At 44.4% G+C, this 19,977-nt stretch overlaps 1 protein-coding gene across 1 annotated transcript in view; it reads left to right on the forward strand.

The window, feature by feature from the left end:
* Positions 1–19,977, forward strand: part of LIX1 (limb and CNS expressed 1) — a 233,690-nt gene that overhangs the window by 165,212 nt on the left and 48,501 nt on the right. The window contains exon 4 of the mRNA XM_075341905.1: positions 12,222–12,317. Within this exon, the coding sequence (XP_075198020.1) occupies positions 12,222–12,317 (96 nt within the window). The remainder of the gene's footprint in view (positions 1–12,221; positions 12,318–19,977) is intronic.

The following is a 19,977-nucleotide window of genomic DNA, read 5'->3' on the forward strand; positions in this document are numbered from 1 at the left end:
GGATTAAGTCACCACACAAGAAACTACAAGTGCAGGAGGAAGGGCCCCTGCCCTGTGAGCCCATGTGCGAGACCAAGCACACCCCTCCAGACGCTCCCGGCATCCGGCCTTGATTTACCATCTGGACTTTGTGTGATTTATTACCAAAGTGAGTACACCGGTACCATCCGGTCCATACCTAAAGACTGCTCCCTGCAACCCCTCACCATCCTCCGGGCCCCGGGACTACACCTCTCCTACAAGTGGAGGGGATTCCACCTTGCTGCCCCGTTCTATCAGCCCTGGGCACCTCCGTACCAAGGCAGCGGCAGTGTCACCAATCATCACCGCAACCCACGGGTGGCGTCACTGACAAACTCTTCCCCTGTAAATACCCCTTTTTGGTTGTTGTGGGCGATGGGCCGCCACACGAGCCCCGGATCCGGCTGCCACTCGAGCCCCAGCCACGATCCCGAATCCGAGCGCCTCGGGCAGCCTTCCCTGACGTGGTCAGTTACCCCCCGGCCCGCGACACAAGCTCTTAGTGATGGTGTGAAAGTTCCCCTATTGTGCGTTTATTTCCTACCCTTTTATTTATTCCCTACTCCACATATTGTCTGTCTTTTGTGTTTGAGTGCAGTGTGTATGGGTTTTTGTTCTCCCTTGTCTGTGTTGTTTCTGTGGGATTTTTGTTACTGGTTTCCGGACTACTTCCTGGGTTGGAGGAGTAAGATCAGGGTTCAGACAGGATTCAGGGGTCCCGGACCTGTCTACCATCAAGCCTACCTCCGTGATAAGGTACAGCACAGGGTCTTGAGTCTGAGAGCCAGCCTAGAAGCCCCTGTTCCGTCAGTGCATAGCCCGTGATAGGAGACCCCTTATACACATTTGATAGTTTAATGATCCTGCTAAAATTAGCTTGTTCGGCCAACTTACATTTAACGTGTCTGCTTGGCGTTTCTTCCACAGGGAAGTGTCCTGCAATCTGGATGTCAACACCTCACATCTAGGTATAAATAAAGGGAATCTGTCAGCAGGTTTTTGCTACCTCATCTGAGAGCAGCATAATGTAGCCAAGGAGATTCTGAATCCAACAGTGTATTGCTTAGATTACTGGCTGCAGCCATTCTGACACAATCTGAATTTTTTGGTTTAGTCATGTAGCAGAGCTTAGGGAGCTGTCCTGCCCACATCAGGCTCTCTATAGAGATTGTACATTGAGAGTGAGGTGTCAATCACAGCAGAGGGCATGTCAGACTGCCCTGCACATGAGTTTCTAATTCTGTAATGTTATTCACAGAGTAATAAAGCTATTAGTAAGTACATAATTGCATACACACACATAAGAGAGGCACAGTTGTTTTTTTGTTTTTTAACCCCTACAATCATGTTCTCCTTGGCTTACATAACAAAAACCTGCTGAAAGATTCCTTTTAATGCCTTTTCAAGGTTCAGGTAATGATGCAGGAGGGATAAATGAAGCCTAAATCAGAGGGCTTGCCACCAAGATCGCAGAAAAAACATAATAGATGCTTCAAACATAATTTGCATAAGACACGGGTTATTATGACTTTTTTTTTTTCTCAAAGGAATGCCTTATTACTACCTGGAACACAATAAAATTGTCTTTCTAGCATTCGTAGAAGATTGAGAAGGTAAAGTATAAATTTCTGACAAGTTTACTGTAAAAGCAGTGACTTAGATACAGGGGGTGCAGAGATAGCACTCACACCAATGACCAGATGCATGAGAGGGTCATTGGCTTTTATACCCCATTAGAGACAGCGGGGAAAATAAGTATTGAACACCAATTTTATCAGCAAATATATTTCTAAAGATTGTAAATATATTTCTAAAAATGCTTTTGACATGAATTTCTCACCAGATGTCGGTAACAACCCATCCAATCCACACAAGCAAAGAAATCAAACTATAGGTATCCATAAATTAATAAAAATATATTTACTTAGAAAATTGGTGATGTGTTTCTATACTTATTTCCCCCAGTGTTGTTTCTACATGGCACAAGATAGGTGGGGGCCCTATTACAGTTTTTGCTTTAGGATAAGGAGCTTCGAGTTACGTCTCTGACTTGTGTGCGAAGAGAACGAGATTGGATTTTGCAAGTCACAATTTTCAAGAGTAATACAATATTATACGTGGAAAAAGTACTAGCAGACAATAGTCATTCCCGGCGGCCCACACAGCACTGTGGGAGTCCAAATATATGAGAATAAATATGCACTGGAGGAGTGTTTGTGTACAGGAAAATCTAGGCCACTTTGTATTTTAATGCGTTTTCCATGAAAAATAACTTTTTAATATGGAAGGAGTGTTCCACATTTAATGTCCCAATGCTCTCCTGTGGAATGTCATTTGATGTTGCAGATATTGGCGCAGTTACTGACAGATCAAGGGAATACTGCTTACATTTTAATGGAAGAATACCATAATTACACTGGAACAGAAAGAAATTGTACGAGAAGCATCTTTCACTAAGTTTATAAAGTAGAAGGGTTTTTTTGCTGTTGCAGGATGGGTTTGTTTCCTCTCGTACTGCTGGCCAGTTTCTACTTTGGCTTACATTTAATGTAAACTGGAAAAAATAATATTTCCAAAAAGAGAACTGAGGTTACAAAGACTCAAAGTAAATCTTTGGTTTTGGGGCCACCTCAAGGAATATATTTGAGAATGGTACAAATTGCTACGGAGGCATTCAAAAAATAACCTACAGGTCTGTTATAATACCTGTGGGTTCACAATAGACCCATCAAATGTATCTGGGTGCCATTTATAGCCCAAACAAAATCACAGGGTCTAAGGCTTTATGCACACAGAGGAGCCCTGTACTCAGACCTGCACATGAAAGGTGTCCTATGGAAAAATCTGTAATAAAAGCTGGAAGATGGAGAAGCGTAAATAGGGTCTTACCCAGTTGATGAATGAGGGTGAAAGCACTAAGGCTTCATGCCCATGATCAGAACCCGCTGCATTCTGGACGCGGTGAGTTCTGACCTGCAGGGCTGTGAGCCTCCTCCACAGGAGACCGCAGCTGCTTGTGTCAATGATCCGGACTCGGGGCGCTGCGGTCTCTTGCTGTAGAACACTTGTGACTCCACAGCAAACAATTGACATGCTGTGACTCGGAAGTCACACCGCAGGTCAGTGTTTTCTGCGGGAAAAGCAAGCCCAGTGGGTACGGGATTTCTAGAAAACCCATCCACTATGCTAGTACTGTACAATGCAGCATTTTGGGGGCAGCTGAAGCATGCTGTGTCCGAAACGCTGTGAACATTGATTGTGGGCACGTGCCCTAAGAGAGGCTCACCTTGGTGGGCTGTTACAACCACTGTACTGCCATAGAATATAGCTGCTGCAGCCCCACGTATAGGTAGATTTGGAATGGTGGAGTAAGGGTTAATGTCATGCTGCCATGAATAGAAGGAAAGTCCAGGAATAGTTAATGGTGATTTTATTTAACAATGCGTTTCGGAGAGTTTTTTTCTCCTTCATCGGGTCAAAATCACATTCACATTTGGATGGGATTTTGACATGATGGAGAAAGAATGCTTCAAAATGCGTTGTTAAATAAAATCACCATTAACTATTCCTGGACTTTCCTTCTATTCTCTTCCTGCACCATTGCAAATCTTCTATCGAGCGACAGAAGACCAGGTGACACCATACCCCACTGCAGTATCAAAAATTTCTATAATTTGGCACCCAATGCACATTTCTATATGTTTTGTAAAAGATTGGATGCTTATCTAGTGTAGATATAGTTCTATCCCATGAACTATTGTGGTTGCCATAATTCTGTACAACCTGACAAATTGTGCAAAATGTAAAAACTGTTATATGGTTGTGGGCTTGAAGGATAATGCCTAGAGAAGTGCATAGTATTGAAATTATCTATTTGCTTCTGAGCAATTTAGCTATTCCTATAATAACCTTCTAAGGAGACATTTTGTATATGCTCAGAATTGCTATTTTTGGTCTTTTTATTTCCTAACTTTGTATTATTTAGCAATTTAGTTGAGCACATTAAGCACATTTCTAGTATTATCAACCTCTTATTTTTGACAACCATAACCTGGTTCTTAGGTACATGTATGTTGTGGTTGGTATGGTGGCGAGGTGTCATTTTATGAAAGGGCCTTCATGATAAATTGGTTTCTGGTATGATAGATGTAATGTCACAGCTGTAGAAGAAGATATGGAACCGCACGTCCGAAAATCATCAGTTGATCTAATGCCACTAGGAAAAATTTATAAAGCAAAACATGAGATTCTTAGTTTAACTTTCTGATCAGACTGTATGAAGCCCACTGCCCCGTCTCTAAGAGCCTCTCTCTTTAGGATGTGCGGTCGATGTCCTTTTCTACAGCTGTTGCATTGCAAGGTAGGAGTAATGCAAATGTCCACTGGAAACAGTTCACAGTGACTTTACTCATGATGATGCAACCATCTTGATGGATATAGGGTCTTCAGCAGAGCAACTTACTTGGTGGTTGCTAATATTCTTATAAGAAATAACAGCTCCCAAGATCTCCTCCTCTCCTCCTCTCTCATTCGCTCCTCACACAACCGACTCCAAGACTTCTCCCGAGCATCCCCAGTCTCCTGGAACTCGCTGCCTCAACACGTCAGACTATCCCCTACCCTTGCAAACTTCAAACGGAACCTGAAAACGCACCTGTTCCGAAATGCCTACAATCTACAATGAACTCGCTGCCGCCCGACCACCGTGCGGAGCTGCCGCCCGACCACCGTGCGGAGCTGCCGCCCGACCACCGTGCGGAGCTGCCGCCCGACCACCGTGCGGAGCTGCCGCCCGACCACCGTGCGGAGCTGCCGCCCGACCACCGTGCGGAGCTGCCGCCCGACCACCGTGCGGAGCTGCCGCCCGACCACCGTGCAGAGCTGCCGCCTGACCTACACCCCACCTATTGTCTCCTCTCCATAATCCTATAGAATGTAAGCCCGCAAGGGTAGGGCCCTCTTCCCTCTGTACTAGTCTGTCTACTGTAACTTGTATACGTATTTTGTATGTAACCCCCTTCTCATGTACAGCACCATGGAATTAATGGTGCTCTATAAATAAATAATAATAATAATAATAATAATAATACTTGGAACAGTCCCTACTATTTGTCCTCACACACTTACCACATTTCAGTCATTCATGCTCAAACACCAATCCCCTCATTTTCTTTTTGATGACAAGCTTCTTCACTCATAGGCATCAGCATACAGACTCCCTTAATAATTGCATTTTCATTGCTCCTTATGGGCAGCTAATGTTCTGGCAGATACAGTGTTCATTCACAAGAATAATGGTAGCTAATAGATATATTCACCATTTCTCAACAATGATAGTTCTCTCTTTCATAAATGGGATGGGCTCCCTCACCTTGGATGGGTTATGGGACAGCAATTCAAGTTGCTCCTTGGTGGCCCCTACCAGACATGGCAAATGCTACTCACCCCTACTCAGACACTTTCAGCTGGTCACTACGGCTCTTCACCATCTGCCCGTTGGTCAATTTACATATGTTTGATTTGTACTGGTGGGAAACAGAATCTTTGTCTAGACTTTCATATGTTACCAGCCGGGCATGTCCTAAATTCTAATTAAACCCCCGCTGCCTACTGACTGAACTATGTCAGCAACTAAGGATGATTCTTGCTCTTAATTAATGGAACCCCAGACCTCTAAAGCATTACAATAGCATTGTAACGGTGACTCTTGGATAGCAGGGAACTGGGGCTCCTAAGCTGTCACTCAAGCTAGGGACCCTATCCTATCTCTATTCTCAGTGATACCCCTAATGGTGGAGAGGCTAAAGCGGGCTTTACACACTACGATATATCTAACTAGATGTTGGCGGGGTCACGTCGTAAGTGACGCACATCCGGCATCGTTATATCGTAGCGTGTAACAGCTATGAACGAGCAGAAACACTCACCTTCTCATTCATCGTTGAAACGTCGCTCATTTTCTAAAAATCGAACGTCCAGTTGTTCAATATTCCTGAGGCAGCACACATCACTCCGTGTGATACCCCAGGAACGATGAACTGCAGCTTACCTGCGGCCGCCGGCAATGCGGAAGGAAGGAGGTGGGCGGGATGTTTACGTCCCGCTCATCTCCGCCCCTCCGCTTCTATTGGGCGGCCGCTGTGTGACGTCGCTGTGACGCCGAACGTCCCTCCCCCTTCAGGAAGTGGATGTTTTCCGCCCACAGCGAGGTTGTTTGGAGGGTAAGTACGTGTGACGGGGGGTTACAACATTGTGCGACACGAGCAAGAAATTGCCTGTGCCGCACAAATGATGGGGGCGGGTGCGATCACAAATGCGATCGCACGAGAAATTGTAACGTGTAAAGCAGCCTTAAGTCTCCTTCCTGGCCCTGCTCCTAACCAGTCCTGATCTGATTCTCCCTCTCCCATATAGACATACAAGGGGAAAACTAAACCTCTGTTAAACACATAGGTATAAACAATAAGAGATACAGGAGGAAACACAAGAGTTGGAAGGAAGCTACAAAATAACAGGGGTAAACTTCCACAACCGCAACTTGCAGCACAATTTTCACTAAAGAATCTGGGTCACCAAACCACACAGACCAACATAAAAACTATAGTTGGCATAGGTACAAAATTTCATTCAACTGAAATAGAAGGGGAGCAGAAGTGATTGGCTTCCCCACACATGTGATCAAAGGAACCTAACAAGCAGACTAGCAGAGATTAATTCTTGCTAGCCTGCCTATGAATCAGCAAACAGCAGGATGATGCTCCAGTCTGCCTGTGTTGATCCCAGACACCAGAGAAACCTTCAGGCAGAGTGACAGAATCTGCAATGTGAACAAATCCCAACACCGCCATGACAGTCAGCAAACTTTGTGCAAAACTCCTTGTGACAAGCATCCAGTTTGGATTTTTCTCAGTGAAGTATCATTTATTCACATCACTTATGCAGCTCTTCTCTAAATTGTCGCACATCTATCTAGATGTATATGCATGGCAGTAGCAGGTATTCATACTTGACTGAAAAAAGCACATTACTGGTAGCATTAGTGCCTGGCTATGAAAACACAGTAATTGAATACAGAATATAAATCAACATACAGTATATCAGGCATCTTGGTAAAAAGTGGGTTTCTTCACCCAACAGTGTCAATGGTAACTCATGGAATGAACAAACAAAATTAGAGTTCTTGGTAATCCAAAACATAAGTGGGCACAATTGTATGTCTTGAGCCAGTCTATGAGTGTAATGGGAGCTCAGAAGTGATACGTTTGGTATGTTTTAGATAGCCAACATCTGTTTCTAACAGCAGTGGCTGGAGCTGAGCACCAGTTTCTGCTGTTTGCCATTTAGATGCTGCTATTATTCTATTTTTTTTATTGGGATTTTTTATATTGAAAACTTTAAACATGTTATAAGAACACTGACAAAATAAATCTTTGCACTCACTGCCCCTTACAAAGAAAATTCCACACATTTAAAATGTATTTCTTAACGTGTACCGCTATGATAGGAAAAATACAAATCTATATATATATAATTGCCTTATTCTGTCTGTCTGTCTGTCTGTCATGCTCCAAAATTGTGTCCTTACGGTGACACAAAGCTGATTGGCCGCTGGGCTCGCCATGGCCCCGCCCCCCCACACGGATTGGCCTCTCGCCCCGGCTCTCTGCAGGCCCCGCCCCCCTCACGCAATGCACGCTCGCTCTTGCCCAACTGACACGTAGCTCCGACTCCCAGGTAAGTACACACACACACATCAGATCACACTCACTCTCACACACACCTCACACATCACATCCACACACTCACAACATCCTGGGATATCGCTTGCTTCTACACCGGCTCCGTCACGATCCCAGCAGCGCCAGACATAACCTTGCGATGCTGGGATCTTCACGGAGCCCGTGAACGCTGGTAACCATTATACACATCGGGTAACTAAGGTCCCTTGGTTACCCGATGTGTATCATAGTTAACAGTGTACACCGGCTCACACTCACTCACACACACCTCACACACACCTCACACACACCTCACACATACATCACACATACATCACATCGCATCCACACACTCACAGCATCCGGCGATATCGCTTGCTTCTCGGCCTCGATACTGTGCTGTTGTGACCTTCCAGGACCTGTCGGAGGATCACATGGCCAGAAGCATGTGGTATCTCCGGATGTTGTGAGTATGAGCGCGTATGTGCAATATCGTCAATGTGTGTGTGCGTGAGTGTATGCGATCGGGTGTGTGAGTGTCGGCAGAGGAGCATGGTGTGCTGGAGGAGGCTGGGACGAGAGAGGCTGATCCTGGGGAAGGCTGGGATGGAGAGGCTGATGCTGGGGACAGAGAGGCTGATGCTGGGATGAGAGAGGCTGATGTTGGGGACAGAGAGGCTGATGCTGGGGACAGAGAGGCTGATGCTGGGGACAGAGAGGCTGATGCTGGGGACAGAGAGGCTGATGCTGGGATGAGAGAGGCTGATGCTGGGGACAGAGAGGCTGATGCTGGGGACAGAGAGGCTGATGCTGGGAAGAGAGAGGCTGATGCTGGGGACAGAGAGGCTGATGCTGGGGACAGAGAGGCTGATGCTGGGAGGAGAGAGGCTGATGCTGGGGACAGAGAGGCTGATGCTGGGGACAGAGAAGCTGATGCTGGGGACAGAGAGGCTGATGCTGGGGACAGAGAGGCTGATGCTGCGGGGAGAGAGGCTGATGCTGGGGACAGAGAGGCTGATGCTGCGGGTAGAGAGGCTGATGCTGGCGCAGCATGGCGGATGGAGCACGTTTGGGAGTGCGCAGCATGGCGGATGGAGTACGTTTGGGAGTGCGCAGCATGGCGGATGGAGCACGTTTGGGAGTGCGCAGCATGGCGGATGGAGCACGTTTGGATGGAGCACGTTTGGGAGTGCGCAGCATGGCGGATGGAGCACGTTTGGGAGTGCGCAGCATGGCGGATGGAGCACGTTTGGGAGTGGGAGATGGAGCACGATGGGGAGTGCACAGCATGGCGGATGGAGCACGTTTGGGAGTGCGCAGCATGGCGGATGGAGCACGTTTGGGAGTGCGCAGCATGGCGGATGGAGCACGTTTGGGAGTGCGCAGCATGCGGGATGCAGCACGATGGGGAGTGCGGAGTATGGCGGATGGAGCACGTTTGGGAGTGCGCAGCATGGCGGATGGACCACGTTTGGGAGTGCGCAGCATGGCGGATGGAGCACGTTTGGGAGTGCGCAGCATGGGAGATGGAGCACGATGGGGGGTGCGCAGCATAGGGGATAGAGCACGATGGGGAGTGCGCTGCATGGGGGATGGAGCACGATGGGGAGTGCGGAGTATGGCGGATGGAGCACGTTTGGGAGTGCGCAGCATGGCGGATGGAGCACGTTTGGGAGTGCGCAGCATGGGAGATGGAGCACGATGGGGAGTGCGCAGCGTGGCGGATGGAGCACGTTTGGGAGTGCGCAGCATGGGGGATGGAGCACGATGGGGAGTGCGCAGCATGGCGGATGGAGCACGTTTGGGAGTGCGCAGCATGGCGGATGGAGCACGTTTGGGAGTGCGCAGCATGGCGGATGGAGCACGTTTGGGAGTGCGCAGGATGGGAGATGTAGCACGATTGGGGGTGCGCAGCATAGGGGATGGAGCACGATTGGGAGTGCACACCTCCCCCCAACACACACACACACGCGCGCGCGCGCACTGCACAACACACCACACACACACACACACACTGGGAACCACAAACAACTGCCCTACACAGACACCCACACACAGACAACGCTGCACACACAAATATACACACATACCGCACAACACACACATTGCACAAAACATACCTCCCCCCAAAACACACCACACACACACAAACCGCGCAACACACACACACAACGCTACATACACACAGCGTCCACAAACAACGCAACACACAAACAACACCGCTCTCACCCCCCGCCACACCCAGACAACACCCAGAACATGTACAACCCCTACACAAACACTTGGTAACTACACACAACAACATCTATATATATATATATATATATATATATATATAACAAAAATCATACATGAACTACACAATACGTAAATTCTAGAATACCCGATGCGTAGAATCGGGCCACCTTCTAGTATAACAAATAAGGGTTGTGTAATGCAGAATAAATTGCAATAAAATAACTGGTAAATCTGTAGAAATATTACACCTCTCCTTTTCCCTTTATTCCAGAATACATAAATCAGTTAATAAGACCAAAATTGGACAAGGAGGACAAGTAGCATTATATCTTTCTTTCCCCGATTGGAAAGTGAATATTTTCTATTACTGTACCACTGATTCCCATCAATCAGCTACAACATACTCAGACACTCCCTTCTCTAGAGTTACTAGTCAGTTTCTCGTATCAATAACCTTTGTCACTTTTTGACAGCAGCATTTCAATTATATCAGTGCTTTTGCAGATGGTTTACTTTCCATGGCAGCTGATTTTCTGCTGAAGGCTCCTATTGCTGCCATCTTAGTTCTCCTGTGAAGCATAGCCAAAGGCTGAGCTTCACAGGAGACCACGATTTACTCTATATACTGCAATACTGTGACACTGCAGTATAACGCATAAGCAATTAGACAAACAGGTTCAAGTCCTGTAAGAGTGACTAAAAATAAGTAAAAAATATTACAAAATGTATAAAAATGTAAACCTCCATCCTTTACCCACATTAAAAAAGAAAGCATTTAAAAACATGCCTGGTATCACCACCCCCGTAAATTTCCAGACTATCAAAATATAAAATTAACCTAAACCTAAAATTAAATCTGTTTGCTAAATTCGTACTGAGGAAAAAAAGAGCCGGAATTGTAATCTTTGGATCATCATTCATCGCTAAAAAATACAATACAAAGCGATCAAAATGTCTTATTTACCCCAATAATTCCCACTTGGAATTTTTTTTCACACTTTTAAATACATTTCTTGACAAAATAAATGGAGTCATTCAAAACTGCAAGTCACAAGGTAAAAACTTGAGATCATATAGCTATGTAAAATGTAAAAATCAAGGAAAAAATGAAAGTACAAAAACAAAATATTGCCAGGTCCTGAAAGACTTCTTAATTAGCGCAAGTACGGTACTTGTTTTTGATAGAATGCAGTTAATTACACATCACAAGACACATAAAAACATTGCTTTTTATATGATGTTTATGAAATGCTTTGACAAATTTTTTTATCCTGTATAAGGTCACATGCACACAATGAGTGGTGAGTATTTTACATCAGTATTTGTAAGCCAAAATCAAGAGTGGAAAAATCAGAGGAAAAGTACCGTACTTTTTGGTTTAGAAGACACACTAGATTATAAGACACACCCCAAATTTAGAGAAATAAAAAAAGGGGTCCGTCTTACAATCTGGTGATGTCTTACCGGGGTGGGTTGGCAGCAGTGTTGGAGCACGGTCACAGGAGGCAAGGCGGTGATGGGGAGGGCGATGCTGTGGGCGGTACGGCCAGTGGGTGAGGTAGGGAACTTCCAGAAACTGTCGGCGGTACGAGCTTCAAAGAAATGGCGCCTGGAGTTGGTGCATGTGTTCCTTGAGCTATCGGCTCAGTGACAAGCTGAGATCTCATCTGCGCACGCGCCACCACTAGGTGCCATTTTCCTTAAGTCCGCTGCTGGAAGATCAGTGGGCCAGAGGCGGCGCGTGTGCAGATGAGACCTTGAGCCGAGAGCTCCATCTGCGCACGCGCCGCCTCGGGTGCCATTATTTGAAGCCTGCACCACCAACATTCTCAGGATCTCCCTGCCTCACCAATTGCAGTACAATAACCCCCAGCACCGCAACACAGCACCCAACAGGCCCGAGCACAGCGCCCCTCAGGCCCCAGCATTGCCCCTGCCTCCTGCAACACCTCTCCATCACCTCCTGGTAAGGTGCATTCGGATTATAAGATGCACCCCTCATTTTCCTCCCAAATTTTTGGGAGGAAAAGTGCGTCTTATAATCCAAAAAATACAGTATAATAAAAACATGTCACCACTTGTGTATTTTTTCCCACTCCTGGTTTTGGTCAGAAATACTGAGGGGAAAAAACCTACCAAATACTCAATGCATGCATGTGGCCTGAGGGTTGCGCCCAACTTGGGTCACAGTGATGTCTCTTTTTGTATACACATAATTGTTTTTTTACTTTTTGCATTCCACAGGGTAATGAAGATGATGCTGATGATCCGAGTACAAGCATTGGTTCCTATCATTATATGTTGGAGGCTAACATTGGCAAAACTATGCTGGAATTCCAGGTCAGTATGATAAGTAATACCATTTGTGTATTTGTTGATTTTCATAAAAATTTTATTCAAAGAACCATCACTAACATCAGACTTGTCTGATATCATATACAGCTATAAATGATGTATGGAGGTTTCAGAAATGTATAAAAGACTATATTGTTTCAAGATGTTTCTAATGTGTGAGCGGGGATCTTGTCTGTGCTGCATCCGATCCTCATTATATAATTGTAAAAATATGTCTGAAGGTTGTGGAAATCAGTCAGTGCAGTCACATCATGGACTGTCAGAAAGGTGTTTTGAAGTTTAGTATGGTATAATAATTTATATCGTGGACAGTCTCTCAATGGGTGGAACAGGTCTTTAAAGACTGAAGAACTCTATACATACTGTATGTACATATGAAGCTGCAATTAACTGGACATTATGTAAACTGAAGAGCAAAAGGGTAACAATGTTTTTATATTTTGACTCTTATTCTCCATATCTCATCTTTTACTACAGCTTTGAGCATGAGACTACATAAATTTTCTATACAATCATCTTGGCTATCTCATACATAAATTTCACTTGCAACAATTGAGCATATGATTAGTTATGCAGATTCTTGTCATGTCATTGCTATTGTGATTTTTAGTATTTTGTAAATCCACCTTTTGACTTTCAACACTGCCTGAATCCTTCTGGGAATACTCTCGATCAGATTTAAGCATGTTTCGACTGAAATCTGATCCCAGGTCAGATACTGGTCGACACACTTGGGTCGTGCTAACCTGCTAATCACTGCCCATTACCCAGTGTCATCGGCATAGACGCACATTCCACTAGCTCAGAGCGCATGATCACAAGTTCCAGCACTTCCGGTCATGTGTCTTAGACCTTTCTGAAGTCGGGACGTGTACACTCGGCTTCATAGTGTGCATTACCGGTAGTGCCGGGACTTTTGATCATGCGCACTGAGCCTAAACCCGGCATCTGAGGCGGTGACAGCGGATTCAGGTACGCGCATCTATGCCGATGATGCAGGGCATTGAATAGCATGTTAGTATGCCCCTGTAGGCGTGCTAAGAGGGCAGGCTAGTCGGGGGAAATAACGCCCTTGCGACTAATGCCTGGCCTTATTAGCATATCATAAAGGATTTTTAGAAACACTTTTTCTAAATATCTCTTTATCTATGCTACTAGAAACAGGGACAGTTAGGCAGGGATTAGAAATATGCACCCACAACTGCTCGTGGTTCTGCGGGCAAATTGGATGGGAAAGGTTCACTTTAACAAGTTGTTGCAATAATACTAATCATGTCCAACCTCGTGGTAAATAATATAGTGCCTTAAAAAAGTATTAATTCCCTGTGAACTGTTCCACATTTTTCCCATTACACTACGATTTTAAATGTACTTTGTTGGGATTTTATGTAATATACCAACACTAAGCAGTAAGTAGTTTTAAAGTGCAAAAGAAATAATTACATGGTTTTCTAAATTTTTTGAAAATTGTAACCTGAATTTGTATTCAGCTTGCAGTAGTCTGATACCACTAAATAAAATTCTGAGTAACCAATTTCCTCCACAAGTCACATGATTAGTAAATTGAGTCCTCCTGTGTGTAATTTCTCAGTATAACTACAACTATTGTGTTAAGGCTTCAGAGATTTATTTGAGAACATTAGGGATCAGCATCAGGAAAACCAAGGAACACACCAGACAGGTCAGGGATAACATTCTGAATAGTATAGCAGGGTTAGGTTATAAAAATCTAGCCCAAGCTCTTGACATCCCACAGAGCACTGTTCAATCCATCATCAAAAATTGAAAAGAGTATGGCAGAACTGTAAACCAACCAAGACAAGGCCGTCCATCTAAACTGACATCCCAAGCAAGGAGAGCACTAATTAGAGAAGCAATGAAGAGACCCATGGTCACTATGGAGGAGCTGCAGAGATGCACATCTCAGATGGGAGAATATGTACACAGGACAACTATTAGGGGTACTTTGCACACTACGACATCGCAAGCCGATGCTTCGATGCCGAGCGCGATAGTCCCCACCCCCGTCGCAGCAGCAATATCTTGTCGCAGGGAAAGTAAGTGCATGTGAAACTGCCGTAGCGATAATGTTCGCTACGGCAGTTTCACATGCACTTACCTTCCGTGCGACGTCACTCTGGCCGGCGAACCGCCTCCTTCCGAACAGCAACGTCACAAGGCAGGCAGCCAATAGGAGCAGAGGGGCGGAGATGAGCGGGATGTAAACATCCCACCCACCTCCTTCCTTCCACATAGCCGGTGGACGCAGGTAGGTGATGTTCCTCGCTCCTACGGCTTCACACACAGCGATGTGTGCTGCCTGCTGGAATGAGGAACAACATCGTACTGTCGCTGCTGCGAAATTATGGAAATGTCGGACCCTACACTGATCATACCATAACGACGCTTTTGCGCTCATTAATCGTATGTGAAAGGATTCACATACTGCGATGTAGACAGCGACGCCGGATGTGCGTCACTTTCGATTTGACGCCACCGACATCGCACCTGCGATGTCGTAGTGTGCAAAGTACCCCTTAGTCATATACTCCACAAATCTAGCTTTATGGAACACTCTCCTCATCATCAAATATGGTGGTGGCAGCATCATGTTTTACGGATGATTTTCTTTAGCAGGGACAGGGACGATAGTTAGAGTTGAATGGAAGATGAATGGAGCTAAATACAAGGCAATATTGGAGGAAAACCTATTAGTGGCTGAAAAAGACTTGAGACTAAATTGTTGGTTCACCTTGCAAAAGGACAATGGCCCTAAACATACTGCCAGAGCTACAATGGAATGGTTTAGGTCAAATCATATTCATGTGTTTCAGTTGCCCAGTCACAGTCCAGTCCCACTGAGAATCTGTGACAAGACTTGAAAATTGCTGTTCACAAAAACCTCCATCCTATCTCACTGAGTTAAGGCCCTGTCACACACAGAGATAAATCTGCGGCAGATCTGTGGTTGCAGTGAAATTGTGGACAATCAGTGCCAGGTTTGTGGCTGTGTACAAATGGAACAATATGTCCATGATTTCACTGCAACCACAGATCTGCCAAAGATTTATCTCTATGTGTGACAGGGCCTTAAAGGCCACTGTACACGCTACGATTCCTGACGATATGTCGTCGGGGGTTACGGTTTTCGTGATGCACTTCCGTCATCGTTAGCGACGTCGTTGCGTGTGACACCTACATGCGACTCCAAACGATCGCAAATAGGGTGAAAATTGTTGATCGTTGACACGTCGTTCAGTTTCAAAATATTGTTCGTCGTTTGGAACGCAGCAGACATATTGCTACATTTGTCACCCTGCCAACAACGAACAACATCCACACGATTGCCTTGGTCACCCAACATATCGCTGAACCATGTAGCATCGTTTGTGAGATGTGTACGTGTGACCGCTACAAAACGACCTATGAGCGATCTCGGCAAATCGTAACAATGATCTGGGCGTGTCACATCGCTAAAGAGATCGCTAGCGATATTGTTGTGTGTAAAACAGCCTTTAGAGCTATATTGCAGGGGACAATGAACAAAAACGTCAGCCTCTAGATTTGAAAAGCTGGTAGAGTCCTAACACAAAAGACTTTAATCAGTAATTGCAACGAAAGATGATCCTAGAAAGTATTGACTCAGGGGGACTGAATACAAATGCACATCTTAACTTTAAGATTTATATTTTTAAAATATTTAGACATTCATGTATCATTTCTTTTATGCTTCACAAATACTTGCTACTATGTGTTGTTATATCATCATATAAAATCCTAACAAAATACAAGCACGTTTGGGGGTATAACTTGAAGAAATGTGGTAAAGTTCATGAGGCATGAATACTTTTTCAAGGCATTATATATATCTCAATAGGTAGGTCTATGATCATGGACCAGCACTCGAGTCATTTCCAATATATCTGTTTGACGGCTGAAACCTATTTGGCCCTGCCTTATCTCCTGGATTCCAGTCTCCAGTACATATGTTGGTGCTATAGGATGAGATTACACTCTAGCATGCCAGATATGGGAATTTACAGTAAATGAAAGGGGAAGACAATGTTAGCAAACCTAGCTGGCCCAAGTCCTTGCTGTACCTCCATAGTTGGGGGCATGCTTTCATAGATTTCTGTTACTATAAACCTCATCAACATGGTAAGTAAAGACCATGTAAATCAATAGTGGTTTGCTTCGGAGCTTCGTTATCACCACTACAGTGGCACTTGCTGGTAGCCTGACTCCCAACTTATTAAGGTGTCATTTAGCAAAACAAAATGTCTACTTATCTCGTTTACTAGAATTTACTTAATGAAAATGATCAGACTAAATATTTACCGCAAAAAATGTGGTCATGACACACTGTTATTGGGCGAGGATCTGCTGCTGACACTGTTATGGGTGACACACACAGACATCACAGACACAGACATATAGAATACACATAGAAAGCAAACGGAAATATAGAAAAAAACCAAAACGTGCGCTCCGCTGTATTTTTACCTTCCAGCCGAGGTAAGCACACAGCGGCGGCCTGGTATTCTCAGGCTGGGGAGGGCGAGGGGCAGGGTTAATGTCCCCCGCCTCCCTCCCACCTCCCGCAGCCGAGAATATCAGCCGCAGCTGCCCCGGGACTGTCGCATGCATTATGCGGCAGTACCGGAGTGTCCCCAGCTCTTCTAGATGCCGTGATGCAGTGGCGATCCAGGTAATAAGGAGTTAATGTCGGCGGATCGCCGCCACTAAGTCCAGGCTTGATCATGGCAGCGTCTATGTGACAGTTGACATGATCAACCGGTAAGTAAAGTGAAAAAACACACACACCGAAAAATCCTTTATTTTAAATAAAACACAAAAAAGCTCCTGGTTCACCCGTTTATTAACCCCCCCGAAACACATCGCTCCGGCGTAATCCACGTCCTCCGATGCTGGCATCCAGACGCGACTGACACAGACACAGCGCTGAATGCAGCCTTGCAGCGAGACAGCAGAGTTAACCACAGGGCATTTCCCACGGCCGGTAATTTGATGAGAAATGCAGCGTGTGCTCACAGGGACTCTATCTATCTATCCCTCTATCTATGCCTCTATCTAACTATCTAGCTATCTCTCTATCTATTCTTCTATCTATCTATTTATCTGTCTGCTATCTAAGGAAATTTTGTTTGTTTTTTTCAATGTGCTTTATTGCATTGAATGCATTAAAGCACATGTACCAACCTGCACGCGGCAAAACTGCGGCAATACCGCGAATAATACCGCGGTAAAGCCGCAGCAAGCCGCATGTGGTTTTCGTGTGCGGTTTGCCGCGTTTTTTTACCGCGGGTGCAGTAATCTTTCAGTGCTTGCGGAATTTTCTTGAGAAAATTCCATTTTCCAGTGCACACAGGGCCTTATAGTCCAAAAATAAGTTCCCATTTAAATGTTTCCCTGTTAACTGGTTGTTATAAATCCATTCCAAGATATGATTTTATGACCAATAAGTATTTTGTCTCTTTATGTAAATGTTTTAGTTATAGATAAGACAAAAGTAAGTTCATTCCTTACAGCAGTTCTGGTCCCCAAAATCATAGCATAGAAACTAAAATATAATTTTTTTTTTAAAGATAATTTTATTTATTTCTTTATAGGAATAGGTTGTCACTAAGAGGACAACCTTCTCAATTGTTATAGTCCAACTTCTAAAATAAAAACAACCTGCACTCACTTCTGGTGCTCATGCCGTTTCAGCGATGATGACACTGGCTCTCCCAGGAATCACATTACATTATTATACCACATGAGCTCTGCTGCCAGTCAGCTCCTGTTTCACTCTCATTTCCTTCAGATGAAACTTACACCTTGAAGAAGTAAGAATTGCTGCTGCTCTTGGACATCATCTAAATGTCATTTACATCCAAAGAAAGGAAGTGAGAGTGAAGTGGCGGCTGACTGACAGCAGAGCTCACTTGGTGTAATAATGCTGTAGGGGGAAAAAGCGCAATAGGGTCTTACCCGGTATGAGGGTAGAGAGACAGAACGGAAAGAGATACACTCACCTGGTAGGGTTGTGCCAGTCACAACCCCCTATGATCGCATGGGAGTGTTTTTATGTGGTTTAGCAGCGGCTCCGGAAAGCAGGTTATCATATAAATCAAATAGAAAACCGGTTTTAAATGCCGCGCTAAAAACCACAGATGCTGTAGATAAAGAGATTTCCTTTATTTCACAGTTCTACGCGTTTCAGAGACATCTTATGATTTCTTTTCCTGAGGAAGGAGACGAAAATGTCTCTGAAACGCGTAGAACTGTGAAATAAAGGAAATCTCTTTATCTATGGCATCTGTGGTTTTTAGCGCGGCATTTAAAATTGGTGTAATAATCTAAGGTGAGCCACGAGAGACCTAATGCCAATGTCACTAAAATGACCACAACACTGGAAGTGAGTACAGGCTGTTAATATTTTTATAACGGGAAATAAAGCAACTGAGAAGTGAATGTCTGCATAGTGGACAATCCTTTTAATCTCTTTTTTAGCAGTCTTTTTTAGCAATTCCTGGACCCTCCTCCTCCCGTGATTCTACTAAAGTATACCTACAATACTATAGTGTTATAATAGGCTTCTATAAGTTTGATTTAGGAGAATTGCAGGAAGTCTTGGTATTACATTCATCCATTCGTACAAGCATGGGTTCATACATTTTTAACATGCATTGTTTTGGCTATTTTTCTACCTATAGAAAAGTCAAATTGATTGATTGACTTGTTGTATATTGACTTAAAGAGGACCAACCACCAGAATTTTCATATATAAACTAAAGCCAGTGCTATACTTGCGCTATCATGCGGATTCTATACATACCTTTAGTTGTGAGATCGGATGTATACTTTCTGAAATATAGGCAAGTAAAGTATGTGAAATGCTCTGTTATTTAATGAGAGGTGCAACGGAATATCTAAAAGATGGGTTTGGTTTTGCTAGTTATTCCCGCCCCTGTTTTTTCTGCCTGTCCTTCCTCCCCACTGTCCTTTCTTCCTCCTTCCTTCCCCTTTAATAACAGAGACAGGGGGAGGAAGGACAGGCAGGCAGACAGGGGCAGGAATAACTAGCAAAACCCGACTCACCTATTAGATATTCCGTTGCACCTCTCATCAAATAACAGTGCATTTCACATACTTTACTTGCCTATATTTCAGAAAATATACATCTGATCTCACAACTAAAGGTATGTATAAAATCAGCATGATAGCGCCAGTATAGCACTGGCTTTAGTTTATATAGGAAAATCCTGGTGGTTGGCCCTCTTTAATGTCAACATCTAGTCACGAAAGTTTTTTTTAAATTAAAAAAAAGCCGAAAAAATAGCAGGTAGAAGACAACTATGTTTTTAAAAATTAGCTAGGAGTGAAAACACACAGAAAATGTATTTTTTTCATTGTGTGGAAAAATCCAGAGGACTTAGTGATGGAGTGGTAGCAGCGCATGCTTACTTCTTCATCAAAGAAGGTGTAATAATACATTCATAAAATTCAAGGCATCAAAGAAGGAGCTGCCAACAATGTCTTGAGATTTGCTGTACATTTGGGAAATATAAGAAGGCAAAAGAATAGCTGTGCAGTTAGTATAACAAATTTAATTCAACACCAGCATTTTGCTGTGCCCCAA

This window comes from Anomaloglossus baeobatrachus, chromosome 1 (genome assembly GCF_048569485.1).
Source record: "Anomaloglossus baeobatrachus isolate aAnoBae1 chromosome 1, aAnoBae1.hap1, whole genome shotgun sequence".
Taxonomy (NCBI): domain Eukaryota; kingdom Metazoa; phylum Chordata; class Amphibia; order Anura; family Aromobatidae; genus Anomaloglossus; species Anomaloglossus baeobatrachus.